A 19,689-nucleotide genomic window follows, 5' to 3' on the forward strand; every position below is an offset into this window, starting at 1 on the left:
GCCTAAGATTAGGGTAGTAGCCCATGATAGTTACTGGTTTCTTGCTAAGTTGTATTTTTTTTCCTAGACATACATGCTTTTTTAAGTTTTATTGTTTCCTGTCCTTGAATGTAAACCATTCAGAATCATCTAGGAGTCTCCTGCCCCAAAATGCAATAAATAAATAAAAGATAATAACTTCTTCCAACAGGCTTCCATCTATCTACATGAACATTACTAGATGGAGTGGATAGAAATCAATTTGATTTTTTTTATTGGTACAGAGAAAGGGAAGAACTCAATTATCACAACAAAGACATGACCGGGGCTGACTCTGGAACATATCACAAACTGCTCAAGTAAGAAAATTAAGCAGCCAAATGAAGCTAACCAGTTTCCATGATACCATCTCTTTTCATGATATCTCTTTTCATGATTTCATAATTATTTTGTAAATTATGTGGAAAGTTCTTACATGCATAACCTAATAATGTATACAATTTAAACATTCTAAATTATAGAAAAAACATATACTATACTTTAAATTCATATGGCTATACTTTAAATTCAGTGCCCTTTGTAGCTGTGTGGGCATTTAAATCTGTATCTGCCAGATTCAAAGATAATATTTTCACATATGCTTCACATATGCTTATATAGGGTATGATTTTGCTTGCATTTTAAACTCTTAGGAAATTGATTTAAAATATAACTGTGAACCCTAAGTTCCAGTCTGGAAAATAATAGATTACAATGCAGGCTTGCATAAATTGTTAGCTGGTATGAGTTGAGTTGCGGCTGAAAAATATGTGTAAATTCACCTCATGTAATTTTGTATTAGAAAGGAAAATGTGCCACATTGCAAACTGAACTGTTTAAATTCCTTTACGCTAACAATGAAAAAGTGTTTACATTTTCCAACCAAATATAGAATATTAAAATAAGGGTCAACAAATTGCTACTGTGTAAGTTTGTCACTATCAATTTATGAATGGATGACAGAACAGTTGTAAGAACCCAATATTTTATAAAGGAGAAGTGAAGGTTATTCCATCCCAAAGAGTATGATCACAATAATGATTGAATTCATATATTAATTGAAGTACTATATAATTGTTCATCTCAGCATTATAGCAGGCCATAATTAACATTTTATCTGATTCAACATTGCCTATAATAATTCATTAATGCATACTGAGTTATGGTTTAATATGTTCCAGTTTCTTCTTACTTAAAGATTTACTAATTAATACAATTAGGAATTGCACCTACTTTCCCAGAATTCAGGTTGGGTCTCTCTGGACATTCTTGCATTGCAAGGTGACTTCCTTCATATAATAGGTGCCATTTTTTCTTTTTGCTTATACAAGCAAAGAACATTGAAGACTGTTGTTATGATGGAAAAGACAAGTGTAGTTTGAATTACATTCTGCTTTGGTTATAAGGGATCCAAGACTGTCAAGTTGAATCTCTTGCTTGAAATATTTTTTTTTTCCTGACTTCAACAGAATGTTCATATCCCAGAACCAAAACACGGCTGCATCATATAAATATACTACTACGGGGACTCTCATTTTTCTGTCACATTTCAAGAAAGCTGTGGAAATCTTAGTGAAGAATATTGAAGCTTAATCCAAAAACAAACAATCAAAAACAAAACAAAAACAGAAGTACATGTGATCAGTTGAGCAGAACGAGGAGTTCAACCTGTATGGGATGGAATGGCATTTCTCTTACACACAAATTAACATGAATGCCCAGAGTGTGACTGAGACCAATATTCTCATCATAGGCTAGTGCTTATTCCTGGAAAATTCTTATGTAGGCATGGTAATCACAACAGGTTTGCTGTAATATCTCTCTGCATATGGCTTCCTTTTGAAGTGAGTTCATTGAAGGTCTTGGCATGTTTGGGTCTTTTCCCAGGTAAATTGAGAGTATCTTGGCAACGTTTTGATGAGGTCCCACTCACCATCTTCAGGCTGGTGCTTTTGGCTTTGTGCTTGTTCTCCTATTATCAGCTTCTTGCTAGTTTTCCCGGCACCCCAAGAAATGGATTAAAAAATGAGATTTTATTTGTGGTTAGTGTGCTTGCTCCAATTGATGTAGGGATTGACTGAGAGGATTCTGGGTGCAAACAAGGTAGGAAATTATCTTACAGTAATTTTCTAGCCCAGATAACATCTTCATATAGGTACTGACAGTTCTGTATTTTTGGTCAAAAATTACATATCTGAATAACCTGTTTTAATAAAACCAAGGTATATAAATTTAATTTCTAGGTAATTAATTGAAGAGAAGTTTTGAATATCGGTTGAAAAATTAATTACAACAAACATCTTAAAAATTTGTCCTGAAGTTTTGAACTACAAATTAGGAGTGGTGTTAGGGATTGATCACCTTACATGTAACATTTGTTTTTCTTATTTTTAACCCTGTAAGTAAACCAGTTTCCTTGTAAATTATGTTTATTTACAACTATTAGTTGTTGGAAATTAGTGTGGTTTCTACAGATGAAGAAGCTAAATTATGTAGAGAGACTCAGAATAACCAAACCAATTTGGCACTGCCTATTTATATTATTGAGGGCTTACATCTGTATATTTCTTTACAGCTCAACTGAAGGATTTGGCGTGGCAGAGAAGATTACACTGCTCACTTTTATTTCAGCAGTTATTCTTATGGCTATCCTGGGGAATCTACTGGTGATGGTTGCTGTATGCAGGGACAGGCAACTGAGGTGAGTCCTTGCATATGTTAGCGTCAATCTCTGCTTCAAAGAGGTTCACAAAAAGTGAAATAAAAAGATGAAAAACAACACTGAATGTCAACAATATGATAAAAAATATTCTGCATCCCACTCATGCCTGGCTGTTAGTGTCATATCACACTTCTGATATTTGCAGTGTGTTTGCGATTGGAATATATGTAGCTGGTCTGCAAATGTCTATCTAGCATTTACAATTCTATTTTTAAAATGGTTTTTATTGAAGATTTTTTAACAGTAGTAAATGCTAATAGAAAATCAAATTAATGAAAGAGAAAGAAAATTTTAAAATAGGAAGTAAAATAAATATCAATCAGCAATAGAGAAAATATGTAAAATGATTATTTTTTTTAAACAAGTAAGGATTGAAATAGGACATCTCTTTTTATTCTTCACACACACAGTTGTTTTCTTCCTGACTCCTGTATGACTTCGTGACCCCATGGACCATGCCAGACTTCCCTGTCCTGCACTGTCTCCCAGAAATTGCCCAAATTCATGTTCATTGCATTGATGACACTACCTGACCATCTCATCCTCTGCTGTCCCCTTCTCCTTTTGCCTTCAATCTTTCCCAACATCTTAGGTCTTTTCCAGTGAATTCTTTCTCCTGATTTGGTGGTCAAAATATTTGAGCTTCAGCATCAGTATCTGTCCTTCCCAAGAACAGGATTGATTTCCTTTAGGGTTGAGTGATTTGATCTTGCATTCAAAAGTCTTCTCCAGCACAATTTGAAAGCCTTTTCAGTTCCTTATGATCTAACTTTCACAGTCATACATTACTACTGGGAAACCATAGCTTTAAATATATATACTTTTGTCATCAAGGTGATGTCTCTGCTTTTTAATATGTTGGCATAGCTTTTCTCCCAAGGAGCAAGTGTCTTTTAATTTCATGGTTGCAGTCTCTGTCTGCAGTGATATTAGCCCCCCAAAATAAAATTTGTCATGGCTTCCATTTCTTCCCCTTCTATTTGTCAGGAAGTGATAAGATGGGATACCTTAAACTTAGCTTTTTTAATGTTGAGTTTCAAGCCAACTTTTGCATTCTTCTCTTTCACCCTCATCAGTTCCTCTTCACTTCTGCTATTAAAGTCATATTGTCTGCATATCTGAGGTTGTTGATATTTCTCCGAGCAATCTTAATTCTGGCTTGTGATTCCCACAAGCCAGCATTTTGTATGATGCATATAAGTTAAATAAGCAGTGTGACTTAAATATAGAGAGACACAAGCAAATTAACTCCAAACATGTATGTTATTTATGTCAAGTATCTTTATTTGATTAGATTACCAACTTAATAATCTATGATTTCTTGGACAGTTACATCCAAAGCAAATATTACTGTACAGTGCTTTAAGAACAGGATTATATAGCTGTTGCAGAGGAACAAAAATGTGTCAGATTTTCTTTTCTTTTTTTGTGTGTAGTATAGTCAAACACTCCATACCTTCAAGGTAGCAGTTAATATTAGAGTAAGGGAATGAGTAGTCCATTGTGTACTGTTATAGAAGAAAAGCTTTATTACATATTTCAAAAGCGGAAATACTTGAGTGGCAAGGGAATTTATGAGAAACGTTGGTAATTTTTTCCAATTTTTTCCAATTGGTGAATTTTTTCAATTCATAGTTGTGACAGTTGCAGCGTAAACTACATGCAAGAGTCTTTGTTTATATGTTATTCTCTTCTTGGCATCAATCTATCTATGTTTTGATCCTAGCTAAAGCTTCTGAAACTACAAGCTTTATATTGAAATAGTTACCTCAGTTCCAATACTAATTTTAGACTCTAAAGAATCTGTAATATATGGATTGTTTTTAGTTCTTCCATTCAGTTATGACCAGTTTTGGGAGGCTAGCTGCATAAGTCTCTACACTTTTCTTAGCAAGACTTTTCAGAAGTGGTTTGCCATTGCCTTGTTCTGATGGCTGTGAGACAGTGGCCTGCCTAAGATAATCTTCCTGGCTTTGAGCTCAAGGTGGGACTAGAATTCACAGTCTCCTGGTTTCTAGCCTGATACCTTAACCACTATACCAAACTGGCTCTCTATACAGTCTATAATGCTTGGCAAATACTAAAAGGAAAATTTATCATGCATGAGTAATGACCACATTCAGGACCAGAAAACAGTTTTATACCATCTTTTTAGAAAATCCTATATTCATAAACATTTTTAACAGTACAGTAGCATGCTTCAAAATGTATGAAGTCAATTTACTGTTAGAATACTGTTAATTAAAATGCATTATTTTGATGGATAAATTACAGTTTTTCTACATAATATTTTTTGACCATGGTTGCTAATGAAAATTCTTTTAAAAATTGAAAAAGCACTTGAAATGAGCTTGTTAAAATTGAAAAAGTACTAAAATATGAATTAGTTCTGTATGGATGATTAGGGTAATCTGTAAACCAACAAATTAGATAATTTTCACGTTCAGGAGAAATAGAATTTCTTTTGGTGAAACTTTTATAAATAAACAGATATTGAACAAAACTTGCAGTTGATTAATAGAGAAATAATACAGTAAATGGTTAAACAATTTTAAATTCAGAACTAAGGGTTGCCTAATACTTAAGGATCAATGCTTGTATATCTCATTTTACAGGAGAATCAAGACCAATTATTTCATAGTCTCGCTCGCCTTTGCTGACTTGCTAGTATCTGTTTTGGTGATGCCATTTGGAGCGATTGAACTGGTTCAAGATAACTGGATTTATGGAAGGATGTTCTGTTTGGTTCGTACTTCTCTTGATGTCCTTCTCACTACTGCATCAATTCTTCATCTGTGCTGTATCTCATTAGACAGGTAGGAGCAAAGAAATGTGTATTTTATTTTGCACTGGTTTCTTACAATCTATGCTTTTCAGCAAAAATGCAAATTTAAGAGCAGGCTGTAGAAAATTGTTCTATATGCAATGCTTAATCCATGCTTCCCCTGTCTTCATTAATAGATGTTAATTCTGCATGAGGAGTGAAATATATAAGCTGGATACCCTACAATTGGCTGAAGGAAATTTTCTTTTCCTTTTGTGATTTTGGAGAAAGTTTGAAAGTATTGGCATACCTTTAAAATTCACAACCCTCAAAAACATCATGCTGATTATTCCTGTGTGTTTTATGTGTGTGCTTACTTTTTGGGCTCTTACCTCCTGATGTCCAAAAACATAAAAAAGTCCAACATATTTGTTCTTGTTTATTACAAGTAATATCACAAGGTTCAAGCTCTGCTCTTAATGGCCCTGGGCAGGTAGCACCTTTTCCAACTAGCAAATGTTATTTAAGACATAAACTTTCATGAGCTGCAGCTCCCCTCCTTAGAGCTGTCATTGCTTAATGCAGAAAATATCACCTTAATTTTAGGGTTTTATGACTACAGTTATTTCATGTATTGTTGTCACAAGGAGTGATCCTTGGCTGCTATAAAAGCAAACTTCAGATGACCTTCAAAACATTATACTGCATACGGTGTGCCTGTCCATATTACACTTAGTCACATTATTACAATAAACAAGAGTCCCAAATGAGTTGGAAGCACCTCCAAGAGACAAAGATATTTCCCATTCTTTCTTCAAGAATACACAGAAGCAAAAAAAAAAAAAAAATGGATGAAAGTGCATACATGGTTAGAAAAAAATGTTAAGGCAGCATTTAGATTATAAACCAGAACTATTTTTATTAAGCATAATACCAGAAAAATATGATAAAGGGAATTGTGCAAATATTTAATATATACGTTTTGACAGCAGCAAGAATTGTATTTGCACAATGCTGGAAAAATGAGGAAACATCTAAAGAAGATATTATTAAAAAATAATTAGACTGTGCAAAAATGGATAGACTAACACTTGAGATAAAAGAAAAAGGAGACACAGAATATTTTCGAATTTGAGACTTGTTTTATCAATGGTTGAATAATAGAGGTAGAAACTAGGAACTGAAAAAGTAGTATTGTATAAGCAAATTGACCCAGACAGTACGCTGTTCATAAAGCACTTGTTGTATGTAAAGAGAAAACATATAAATAAATAGGGGGGAGGGGAAGAATACCCAGACTGTCAATCAGTTTCCCACAAGACTTGACATCCTATATCATGGGAAACAGATTTAGAAGGAATGGCCATTCATCCAAGAGAGGGTTTCCATCTCCAAGGACTAATTTCAAGCCATCTTTGCATTATCAAAGGCTGCTAAATGGAAAAGTGATAAGTACAATAGCCTTGAATACCATACCGACAAATCATTTTTATGAAAAGGAAGTCATGCAGGCTTTCATCCCAAAGGCAAGGGCTGAATTTTGATTAACAATGGAAAAGTGATCCATTATTCACACAGGGGTTAGGCTCCAGAACTAAATGGCTCCTTCCAACTTTATGCTTCTATGATTTTATTATGTCAGAAAATGTGGGTTAGATACTTCACCTGGGAGCAGATACAACATGGCGTATCTGAAGGCATGGCACTGATAGTAACCACCCCATTCTCCAAAGTAAAATTAGAAGTTGTTGACCAATTTTAAGACTAAGCTTAACCTGTTCTGCCAGATCTCCTGCTGCTCTTTTGGTCCTGCCCGCTGCCCTAGGCAAATGATACTTATGAAGGTAGTCTGTGACAATGACTCTGTTGCTTGTGTCTTAGCAGGAACTGACAAGCCATTGTAACTAATTGTCAAACCCATCTTAAGCACTGGGCTATGTAATTGAAATTCACAGTACCAGTTTGCCAAAAGCAGTGATTTATTCCTCCAGAATTGTGACTGGATGCTCGATAATGTCGGCTTCTTCCGTAGGATTTATCTGCTTGTATATGTCAAGGGTTTTCTGTTATGGGTCTTGTGCTTTTTGCTAGCATCTTGGCTTCCTTTTGGGTCTCGACCCTCACTTAAAAGGCATCTCTTTTTCAACAACTTTCATAAACTGTTTCAACTTCTTTCCTCAAGAAGATTCTATAGGGCATTGCATGACAAAACAACAAGACACAAGGACAGTTTTTTCACTCCATGCCATCACTCTGCTAAACACACTATCAAGCTACCTAGTAGTGTTGTATTACTATTATTATTATTCTCATCTTTCCTACAGGTAGTCCTTAACTTAAAACAGTTTGCTTAATGACCATTTAAAGATACAACAGCACTGGAAAAAGTGACTTATGACCAGTTTTTACACTTTTAGTAGCATCCCCATGGACATATGATCAAAATTCAGATATTTAGCAATTGATTCACATTTATGACAGTTGAAGTGTCCCAGGGTCATGTGATCCCCTTTTGCAACCTTCTGAGAAGCAAAGTCAATAGGGAAGCCAGATTCACTTAACAACAGTTTGATTAATTTAACAACTACAATGATTCACTTAACCACCGTGTCAAGAAGGATCGGAAAATGGGGGAAACTCACTTAACAAATCTTTCACTTAGCAATAGAATTTTTGGGCTCAATTGTGGTCGTAAGTCAAGTACTACCTGAATTTCCTTATCTTCTTATGACTATAACATTGTTGCTTTTATCTTACAATTTACATTAACTGCTTTATTTAGTATCCTAGTATGATCTATGTTGCTTGCTTATTTAGTATCCTATGACTATCGCTGAGTGGGTGAATGTGTGTTACGATGATTATGATCATGATTTATCACTTGTTGCTTGTATGTACACTGAGAGCTTATGCACCAAAGACAAATTCCTTGTATGTCCAATCACACTTGGTCAGTAAATAATTCTATTTTATTTTTTTAAAAAAATCAAACTCTAAAGAAGTACTAAAATTCAGCATAAGAAACTAATAGTCTAATATTCCACTAAAATATTAGTGAAAACAGATTTTGATGGTGGAGATATATAGATATATCCATATTTTTCCTACCAATACAGAACTATTCCACTGATAGATTTGTCATTTGATGGTTCCTAGAGAGGCAAATAATTCGTGTATATAAAATCCTCCCATTTTAGGCAAAGTAACCTTGTTAAAATGCTCACAAGAGATTCACCTACATGGAAGATATAATAGGAGAGCCATGCTAGTTTTTGCTGGAAGTCAGGAGTTGTCCGATAGCAATTTTTCTAGCTAACCCATTTTGTTTAAAAATTTAAATTTATTTCAGTTTTATTTAAAATAGCACAGAGTTAGAAGAGGAAGCATGTACTTTTTCCCCCGCATTGCAGGTGATATTTACTGATTTTCAGTCCTCCATCTGAACTTGATTCCCCCCACCCCACTCTCTTTTCTGGGGAAAGCTTCCCCAGCTTTCTCCTAAGGAAGAATCCTGTTCCCTATCAGAGGGAAGATTTACAGCATCAAAACTAGTGATGGAGAGGGATACATCTGTACATCCATGTCCTGTTGCTTTGAAGCAAAGCACTATCTCTAGTGAAATGTTTGAGATCCATTGGCCTGAAAAATACAAAAAATATGAGCTGATCTTTGGCATTGTGCCAGTTTGTTCAATAATGACAGGAAGCAGCTGTGACAGCAATAAATGACAATTTAGTACATGGCCACAGCTGATATTCTTTATGAGACTTCTCTGCATGATGCTAGAATTTCTAGGGTACAAAAATAGGAGTCACAACAAAATTATTTTATTCTGCATTATATATACATACATACATACATACATACATACATACATACATACATACATACATACATACACTCTGCTGCACTCTGTCCTCCAATTATAATAGAACAGAAATGATATTATTCTCCAAATATTATACATAAGCACATAAAATAAGCATATTCTTCTCACTTATCGAGCTATTTTCTTTGAATATTGGTTTAATCTGATAACACCTCTATTAATTCAGTAAATACTATTTTCTATTGACATGCTGGTAGTCATATATAGTGTATATATGATTACATTTCAGGACAGAAAACACAGGAAGGATTCTTTGCATATTAAACATATTAAATATGGTCTATGTGGAATAACTGCCTCATAAGAACCAGGGCTAGAGTCATTACTTTTAAGCTATGTGATTAACTGATTAATGACTTGTCTCCTAAATTAGAGAGAGCTTCATTTCATCAGTGCTGGCCATCTGGGTTCTCATGCATCTACTGACCAGAACTGACCTGCTGAGTTTTTTTTAACAGGCAGAACCTTTTGTTCTCAGCCAGTAGAAGAAAGGTAATGGCTGATTTTAGGCTTCCTGGAATTTATTTTATAGGACAATAAATGAAGGGATGATGTAATGGGTCAACATTTCTGCACCCAGCCTTTTCTTGTACTTTCTGCCCAGGTGGATTGGTGCTAATAAAATTTACTGGCCATGGATGCCCCAAACCTTTCAATATATTAAACTGGGACAATGTACCATAATTACATTGTTAACCAAGTTGCCTGTGGTTTTATGCTTTTATTGCGGGTACATTGTTCTATTTAGCGCTTTCTATTTTCTGTAAACTACCTTGGGAAAACTGTTTGAAGGGCAACATACACTTTTTAATAATAAATATGATATTAGGAGTGTCATATCCATCGCATGCTGATGAAAATATTTTATAGGACAGCTCTGTTGGAAAAGGAACTAATGTAAATGTGGCCCAGTTCTTTCATTTCCAGATTTATTTGGCAGGAACTACATCAGTCAAAATTCAAGCTTAGTCCTGAAACCCTGTATGAAGTCCACACAAAAAAGGGAGACAAGCAATAAATGATGAGAGGACAGGCTTTTTCTCAGTTGTATGGGTCGGAGAGAATCCAAAGCATGGGCTGTCTCCTGCTTCCTTGCTTAAAGACAGAGTCAAAGCTTAGTCCAGCCCCCTTTCCACTGCACATGCCCAGTTTTTGACTCCGTCTTCATGCAAAGAGGACACGAGGAGAGAGTGCTCAGAAAGAAAGATAGAAAATATAGGATCAACACTTTGGATTCTTCGAGAAAAAAAAGAGAGAAAAGAGAAAGAGTGAAAGTAAGCAAACTGTGAGTAAGCAAAAGAGCCGGCTCATCCCAAGATGGGAAAGCCCACATAGCTGTTTAGTGTTAAGAGAAGAAGCAGCAGCAGCCTCAGTAAGAGCGGGCGGGCTCTCGATCGGCTAGCAAAGAAGGAGGGGCAAATTAATTCAGCTTTGCCAGAGCCTTTGTTAAACAAACCAGAAGCCACACAAGCCTCCAGCTCTCTCTTTACAGATACAGATAATCAGAGTTGGAAGGGACCTTGTAGGTCATCTAGTCCAACCCCCCCGCCCAAGCGGGAGACCCTACACCATTTTTGACAAATGGCAGTCCAATCTCTTCTTGAAAGTCTCAAGTGATGGCACTCCCACAACTTCTGAGGGCAAGCTGTTCCGTTAGTTGATTGTTCTCACTGTCAGATAGTTTCTCCTTAATTCCAGGCATTTTAGAAAATACCTTGACCCGTTCCGCCCTGTGGCAGCCCCTCAAATATTGGAAGACTGTTATAGTGTCTCCCCTGATCCTTCTCTTTACTAGACTAGCCAAACCCAGTTCCTGCAACTGTTCATTGTATATTTTAGCCTCCAGTCCCCTAATCATCCTGGTTGCTCTTCTCTGTACTTTTTCTAGAGTCTCAACATCTTTTTTATAATGTGGTGACCAAAACTGGATGCAGTACTCTAGGTGTGGTCTTACTAAGGCTTTATAGAGTGGTATTAGTACTTCCCTTGATCTTGACTGTATCCCTCTGTTAATACAACTTAGGATTGCATTAGCTTTCTTGGCTGCTGCTGCACACTGCTGGCTCATATTTAGCTGGTTGTCCACTAAAACTTCAAGATCCCTCTCACAGTTACTGCTATTGAGCCTGGTTTCACCCAATCTATATGTGTACTTTTGGTTTTTCTTGCCTAAGTGTAGGACTTTACTTTTCTCTATATTGAATTTCATTTTATTAGATATGGCCCAGTGTTCTAGTCTGTCAAGATCCATCTGGATCTTGAGCCTATCTTCTTAGGTGTTAGCTATTCCTGCTAGCTTAGTATCATCTGCAAATTTGGTAAGTTCCCCTTCTATTCCCTCATCTAAGTCATTAATGAAGATATTGAAGAGTACTGGGCCTAAGACGGAACATTGTGGCACCCCACTGCTTACTTCCCTCCATGTAGACTTAGACCCATTAAGGACTACTCGTTGAGTACGGTTTGTCAGCCAGTTGTGACTCCATCTAGTGGTGGTGCTATCTATTCCACCTTTTTCTAGCTTACTAAGAAGTAGGTTGTGGTCTACTTTGTCTAATGCCTTGCTGAAATCTAAATATATTATGTCCACAGTATTTTGCTGGTCTACTAATTTGGTCACTGTGTTGAAGAATGAAATAAGATTGGTTTGGCATGATCTGTTTTAAACAAACCCATGTTGACTGCTAGTTATTACTTTACTTGTTTCTAGATGTTGGCAGATCTGTTTTTTTATTCTTTTTCAATATCTTTCGGGGTATTAATGTTAGGCTGATAGGTCTATAGTTTTCTTGGTCGGTTTTTTTCCTTTTTTGAAGATGGGGACCACATCAGCTCTTTTCCAGTCCTCTGGTAATTCCCCGGCACTCCAGGATTTTTGAAAGAAATGGTGCAGTAGTTCTGAGGTAATCTCTGCAGCTCCTTTAAAACTCTGGGATGTAATCCATCAGGCCCCGGTGATTTGTTTTCATCAAGATCAGACAGGTGTTCTCTTACTATTTTTTTGCTTAGTTTTACTTTTATTTCTGGTCTGTCTTTTACAGTTATGTTTTTGGTGGGTTGAGCTATAATTTCTTTTTGCATGAAGACAGAGGCAAAGAATGAGTTAAACAGTTCTGCTTTCCCTCTGTTGCCTGTTACTTCCTTGCCATCTTCTCTCTTTAGTGGACTGACTGTTTCCTTGATTTTTTTCTTGTTATTTATATGTTGGAAGAAACTTTTTTAATTATCTTTGACTTTTGTTGCAAGTCTTTGTTCGTTCTGAGCCTTTGCTATCCTGACTTGGTCTTTGCAGATTCTGGCTATCTGCTGATATTCTGCCTTAGTTGTATGTCCTTCTTTCCGTTATTTGTACTTGTCCTTTTTTCTTTCAATTTGCCAAAGAGATCTTTGTGTAGGTTGGTTTCTTTTTGGATTTCTTGTTTTCCTTTCTCAGTGGCATTGTGCTGGTCTGGGCTTCTATGATAATACTTTTTTTAGAGTTTCTCAAGATTCTTGAGTTGTTTTCCCCTTTAGGATTTTCATCCATGGAATCTTTCCCAAGTTCTCTCTGAGTGTATTGAAATCAGCTCTTTTAAAATCCAAGACTCTGGTGTCATTATGTTCTGTTGCTTTTGTTTGTGTTATGTTGAATTCTAGTATGACATGGTCACTTCTCACCCAAGGTTCCTGCAGTTTCAACTCCCTCTATCACTTCTTCTCTGTTTGTAAGAATTAAGTCCAGTATGGCTGCCCCTCTAGTTTCACCCTCTACCTTTTGGACAACAAAGTTGTCATCTTGGTTGGTTAGGAACTTATTTGATTTCTCACTTGGTGCAGAATTAGTTTTCCAATTGGTATCAGGATCATTGAAGTCTCCATTTACTATTGTTGTGTGTTCCTGCATATGTTTGTTAGTTGGCTGGCAAAAAGGACATCTATTTTTTCTGCTTGATTGGGTGGCCTATAATATACGCCTATGGCCATGTCATTCTTTTTTTCTTTTATATTGACTCATATGCATTCTAGGAGGTTTTCATCTTTGGTTTCATGAATTTCTGTAGCAATATAGTGGTCCTTTACATACAGTGCAACTCTACCTCCTCTTTTATGGGGTCTGGTTTTGTTTTTTTGTTTTTTTTGATAGTTTGTATCCTTCTACCAGTATGTTTCAGTCATGGGTTTCATCTCACCAAGTTTCTGTTATTCCAACTATATCATATTTACCTTCATGTATTCATAGTTTGAGTTCACCCTGCTTGCTCCCCAGTCTTTGTGCATTTGTATTTAGGCACTTGAGATCTTCATGTCTGACACTGTGTTTCCTGTCTACATAACCTGTGTTGTGCCTGCCTGCCCCTACTTTCTTGTCACCTGTTTGATTAATGCACATGGTATTTAATTGTAGGCAAACTCAGTCTTAGGCTGAGAAGCTTCCATCACAGCCACACAAGCCTACCCAGGAGAAAGGGAGGCTAGAGTCCATGCTCAGGCCGGTCTGAGTATACTCTATCGGCAAAAGACAAAGGGAAAGACCATGGCCGAATTTTCTGAAACAGAAAGGTCCTGGCAGCAGTAGCAGCTTTCCACAGGACAAAGCCCATACGGGTCCAATGCTACTTAGATGACATATTAATACAGTCAACGTCGACTCTAAGAGCACAGAGCAATCTAGAAACCATGATACAGATATTACAAGAGCATGGCTTTCTGGTGATTTTCAAAAAGAGCCACTTAGAACCGACCAGGTGATTACAACACTTAGGAGCTGTAATAGACACCAACTTCTGCAAGGTTTACCTGTCACAGGAAAGGCAGAATAGCATAAGGTCATCAATAAATGACCAAATACTAGAGAAGATGATATCGTGCATCTTGATAGTACCTTGGGCCAGGCTGCATGCAAGGACATTGCAGTGGTTCCTATTACCTTACCAGAGAGCAGGCAAGGGCAATACAGGAACCAAGGTACAAGTCCATCCCCCCGCGAGTGAAGCAGTTACTCTAGTGGTGGAGATCACCCTCAGTGATGAGGGGATGTGGGTTCAAGTCACCCACCCGACTATCACAACAGATGCAAGTTTAGTAGGCTGGGGAGCCCACTATCGGAGCCAGATTACACAGGGTCAGTGGTCTCAGTCAGACCTCAAGAACAACATCAACTGGTTGGAGCTCAGGGCATCTCATCTGGCTCTAAGGGCCTTCAGGTCAGTGATAGTGGGACAGCATGTGTTGATCCTGACAGACAACATGACCGCCAAGGTTCATATCAACAGGCAGGGGGGTACTCACTCCCTAGTGCTCATGCAAGAAGCAGAGCGATTGGGCCACTGGGCGGAGATTCTGTCGATCAGGGTGCAACACATCAGGAGTGGAAAACATTCAGGCAGATTGGCTCAGCAGAACAATGGTCGACAACTCAGAGTGGCGCCTACACCCGCATCTGTTCACGGAACTGTCGCACAGATTCGGGAGAGCAGTCCTGGACCTGTTTGTGATGCCAGAAAATGCACAACTCCTGAGATTCTACTCGAGATTTGCAACACAGGGAGCGGAAGGAACCAATGCACTCCGAGAAGCATGGCCAAGGGGTTTGCTCTACGCATTTCCCCCACTTTCCTTGACACCAAGGGTAATCAAGAAAGTGATAGAAGAGGGGGCAGAGGTCTTAATGGTAGAACCTCACTGACCCAGGAGGTCTTGGTATGTGGATCTGGTAGATCTGTCAGTATCCAGACCATGGAGAATTCCTCCAGACAAGGTAGAACTGAGCCAGGGAGCCATATGACACCCAGAGCCACAATGGCTGCAACTAACCGTATGGCACTTGGAGGACCATGCTAAAGCATTTAGAGTGCTCAGACAAGGTAATACAGACACTCCAGGCATCCAGGAGACCATCAACCAACATAATTTATGATGCTACTTGGAGAGCATTTGGAACCTGGTGTTCCAAGAAACAAATAGATCCAACCACAGTGTTAGTTACTCAAGTGCTGGATTTTCTCCAGGAAGGCCTGGAGAAGAGTTTAACCCCTAACACCTTAAGGGGGCAGGTAGCAGCGGTAGCTTCAGTGTTGGGTTTTGCAACCCCAGAGTCCCTCTCACAACACCCTCTAATCCGCACATTCATCAGGGGAGCAACTAATCTAAAGCCACCAGTGATACACAGGTACCCTACTTGGGACTTGACAAGGGTGCTAAGGGCTCTCATGACTGAGCCCTTTGAATCACTGAGGTCAGTAGGACTACCTTCACTCACCCTTAAGGTGGCCTTCCTAATAGCCATTACATCAGCCAGAAGAATTTCAGAGTTGGCAGCATTATCCATGAGGGAGGACCTCTGTATAGTTCACCCGAATAGGGTAGTATTAAGATTAGACCCAACCTTTATCCCAAAGATCAATTCTATTTTCCATAGAGCAGAGGAGTTAGTACTACCAGACTTCTTCCCAGAACCAGTCCATAGCCTAGAAAGGAAGTGGCACTCCTTGGATGTGTAGGAGAGTGATACGCATTTATATTAAGAGAACAAGGCTCATTAGAAAAACAGAAGCATTGTTTGTTTCATTTAGACCGAGTTCATTGGGACAAAGGGTTTCACCATCTACCATAGGCAGATGGATCAAGACATGTATCACAAAAGCTTATGAAAGCCAGTCATTGCAATTGCCAGGTAACATAACGGCACATTCAACCAGGAGTGCAGCCACAACAGCGGCATGGAACACACAGGCCTTGATTGAAGAGATCTGTAGGGCAGCAATGTGGTCATCACCATCTCCATTCATCAGAAATTATAAACTGGATACATTTGCATCAGTGGAAGCATCCTTTGGAAGAAGAGTGCTACAAAGAGGTCACACGGAGATGGGGGCTCGGGACAAGGAGTTGGCCCACCCTCAGGACAATTAGCTTGGGTACATCCCACACTTTGGATTCTCCGACCCGTACAATTGAGAAAAAGAGCATTGGGCTTACCTGAAATGCACCTTCTAGTTGTATGGGAGGAGAATCCAAATCTCACCCTTAGATAGTTAGTCCCGAGCTCAGAACGGTCAAGAATGAGCACCCAAGAACTCTCCAAGTCAATTATCAGCCTTCATCAAAAACTGGGCATGTGCAGTGAAAAGGGGGCTGAACTAAACTTTGATTGACTCTGTCTTTAAGCAAGGAAGCAGGAGACAGCCCACGCTTTGGATTCTCCTCCTGTACAACTAGAAGATGCATTTCAGGTAAGCCCAACACTTTGTGCTTAGAGGAATCTGATTCATGGAAGCATCTAAAGCACAATTCACTACTGGCAACACTCTAGATCTCAGAAAATATTATAGAGAAGAACAGGATGTAAATGGATGTCAGATGGACTTTCCTAGGAGTTGCTTATCAGAAGCCCTGCGGCTCTTTGCCTGTATGCCCTAGCTAGTGTTGTTTGCTTCTTCTTTTTTCTTCGGACTCTGTCTATTCTGTTTTTGGAACATCTATCATACTTTCATGAAAATCCCTTTGTGTGATGTGCAATGTAGCCTTTCTTAGTTTCATCAGCTTGTTGATTAGTAAAGAGTAAGCGAAAAAGGATTTTTTTGAGACAATAGAATCTGGAAGATGTTTGTGACTAGTGCTAGAGCTGAACTTTCAGGCTAAGAGTTTGGGGGCATCCTTAAACAGATTTTTTTCCAAGCTATTTTCCATTCTGTATCACATGCTTGTGATGGGAAAGATGATTGCATTGCACTTAGATAGAACCTTCCACAATCTGGGAGAAGACCTCTTTGTAAAATATAAATGTCTTTTTTGATTTCCTTCCACCCCATCTTGCTTGTTCATTTAATCCCCGTAATGTCTACAATACATCTAGAAATTTGGAAAGGTGAGGGAGATAATGACTAAGCTCAGAAACAATTGCTCATGTTTGAAAAGGATAGTCATTAGCTTAAGAATATGAAGCCATTCTCTAGCACAGTCCTGGAAAAGTCTAACAGAAGAATTGTGTATTATTTCATGAAAGTACATTAATAGTTTCAACCTTTTGCATTAAAAGATCACTTTAAGATTTAATTGACATCTAGTGCCTGGAAAATAGAATATTAAGAAAAAAAAGGCCTTTCCTCTGATCTACATAAAGATACTCTTCTATTTATATGATTGACATTTTATGATTGCATAGTTCAACGGCCTTTTGCAACAGCCTTTTGCAAAGACATTGTTCCCCTCTGCTATTAAATCTCTTCGAATGTATAGCAATCAAAAGCAAATATTGTATCTGTAGACATGAAGCTATGCAATATTGAGATATATTTCTTCTGCATCTATTTTGCCTTGAAATTTATGATTAAATATGTACAGTCTATGAGTAGTCACTGTTTATCCCTCTAGCACCTCCGTGACCCATCTGTGATCAAGACCTGAGATCTTTAAATACCTGTTTAGATCCTTCCCAAAAGTGTTACATGTCATTGACCATGGTGTTCTTCTAAGCCACTTGTAAGAGTTTGTTGTTGTAGATACCATGTCATGATAGTCTATCTGCCTGAGTGCACAAATCCAACTGATGGTTATAGGAGAAGGAACATTGGGTATTCCAGTGTATATCCCACAGATTCTCAGTCTCAGTACAGACTGAGATTCTTCTTAAAATCAAATTGTTTTCATAAACATCTTTATATAATATCTAACATAGATTCCATTCTAGAGGAGCCTGCTGAATTTTTGTACAGATGAAAATAAACCAAGAGCTGGAATTGAGCAGTTGGAATTAAAACAGATAAAAGTAATTAATTCCAAGTCCCAGCTATAAATGAACTACAATCATCCTCCTAAGGTATTTTAGTTGTTCAATTGTAACAAAGGAGAGTTGCTGCAAAAAGGAAATGAAAGGAACAGGGCTGATGCTGAAGGGTACAAATGAATCCTTGTAATTGGGACAGGAAATCACTTTTGGAACATTTCAGCTCCACTTGGTTCAGCCGTGTTTTACTAATCTGTCTTTAAATATACGAGAACAATAATTAATTCTATTGTCATTGGCAGCCTCCCAAAATACTTTAGCGGTACCCTTGCAAAGCAAGTATATATGTTATTAATTATATTTTCTTAGCTCAGACTTACTAACATGACAGAAATACGGTCATGATTTAGACACATTGGGCAATACATGATATGCAAGGTTACAATTATTGATTTCTGTTCCTTCCTTAAACCATGTATTTTGTCTCTTTAAGCCCTAAATGAATAGATCCAACCAAGCAAGACATTAGTAACTGAGTTTGGGAGTAATTTCTTCAATGCCCAAGAAATACATCTAAATAATGCAATTTGGGATAAGCAAAGCCCTCATAATTAATTAGATTTTGATAATACAATATTGATTAGAATAAGATGAGTTAAATTGCAGCTGTGAAAATATTCTTTTGAACAGGCCAGGCCTCTTATTATTATCTTTATTATTTATTTAAATTGATTTAAATTAGAACTGTCCACTCCCATAGACTCATTTGAGCTCTTAATCAATTTCTGAAGATAAAAAATAAATTTCTGAAGATAATAAATATGTTGTTTGAATAATACAAAATAAAATACTATAATACAAAATAATACAAAATAAAATATTAAATACTTAGGCAGTTTTTAAAAATAAAATTAAAGATTCGATAATGAAATCTTTTATGCACTTCAGTGACACAGTCATATCCTCAGAAAGTTTTATCCACAACCACCAAAATCATACTTCTTCTTTAAGTGTCTTGTCACCTGCTTATGCACATATTTAGATTCTTTTTCATTCAATATACTTTATATATATGAGCACTACTAAAAGCCACATTCTTCTAGGTATTGAATAGAGAAGAACTTTATATACATTGTGCCAAATCCAACAATAAGCATAGTACCAAATCTAGTACAAGATGGGAGAAGTGAATCAAATTTTATAATCTTTACGCCATGTACATTTAATCACATGTTCCAGCCAATCACAGAAAACACCAATATGAATTCTTTGGAACCCTTAAGTTTTGCTATAGTAGGAGAATAGCCCTGAGAGTCATCATGGAGATATCAGAATTTTCTCACATTCATTCAATCCACCCTTAAACTCTCCCATCTCTAAATTCCAAGCTGGGAAATGTAACCTTTGGTAAAAGTCTGTGGAGATTCTCACTCATCCAGGTCATGGTTGTCCCAAAGGTGTTTTTTCAGGAGATGACTGGGCTTCCTGTTTTTTTCTTTTGAAGACATTTTGCTTCTCATCCAAGAAGCTTCTTCAGCTCTGACAGAATGATGGAAATGGAAGGATTTATATTCCTTGCAGACAGCTGGTCA

At 37.4% G+C, this 19,689-nt stretch overlaps 1 protein-coding gene across 2 annotated transcripts in view; it reads left to right on the forward strand.

Annotated features, from left to right (window-relative positions):
- The first annotated feature begins 267 nt into the window (after positions 1-267).
- The window catches only part of HTR4 (5-hydroxytryptamine receptor 4), a 117,889-nt gene continuing 98,467 nt past the window's right edge, over positions 268-19,689 (forward strand). For both annotated transcript variants that reach the window (XM_087924550.1, XM_087924552.1), the window contains exons 1-3: positions 268-338; positions 2,594-2,719; positions 5,356-5,556. In XM_087924550.1, coding sequence (XP_087780676.1) covers positions 298-338; positions 2,594-2,719; positions 5,356-5,556 — 368 coding nt within the window. In that variant the 5' untranslated portion in view covers positions 268-297. The remainder of the gene's footprint in view (positions 339-2,593; positions 2,720-5,355; positions 5,557-19,689) is intronic.

The sequence above is a fragment of the Pseudonaja textilis genome, chromosome 2, assembly GCF_049901715.1.
Source record: "Pseudonaja textilis isolate UNSWEBS1 chromosome 2, rPseTex1.2, whole genome shotgun sequence".
Taxonomy (NCBI): domain Eukaryota; kingdom Metazoa; phylum Chordata; class Lepidosauria; order Squamata; family Elapidae; genus Pseudonaja; species Pseudonaja textilis.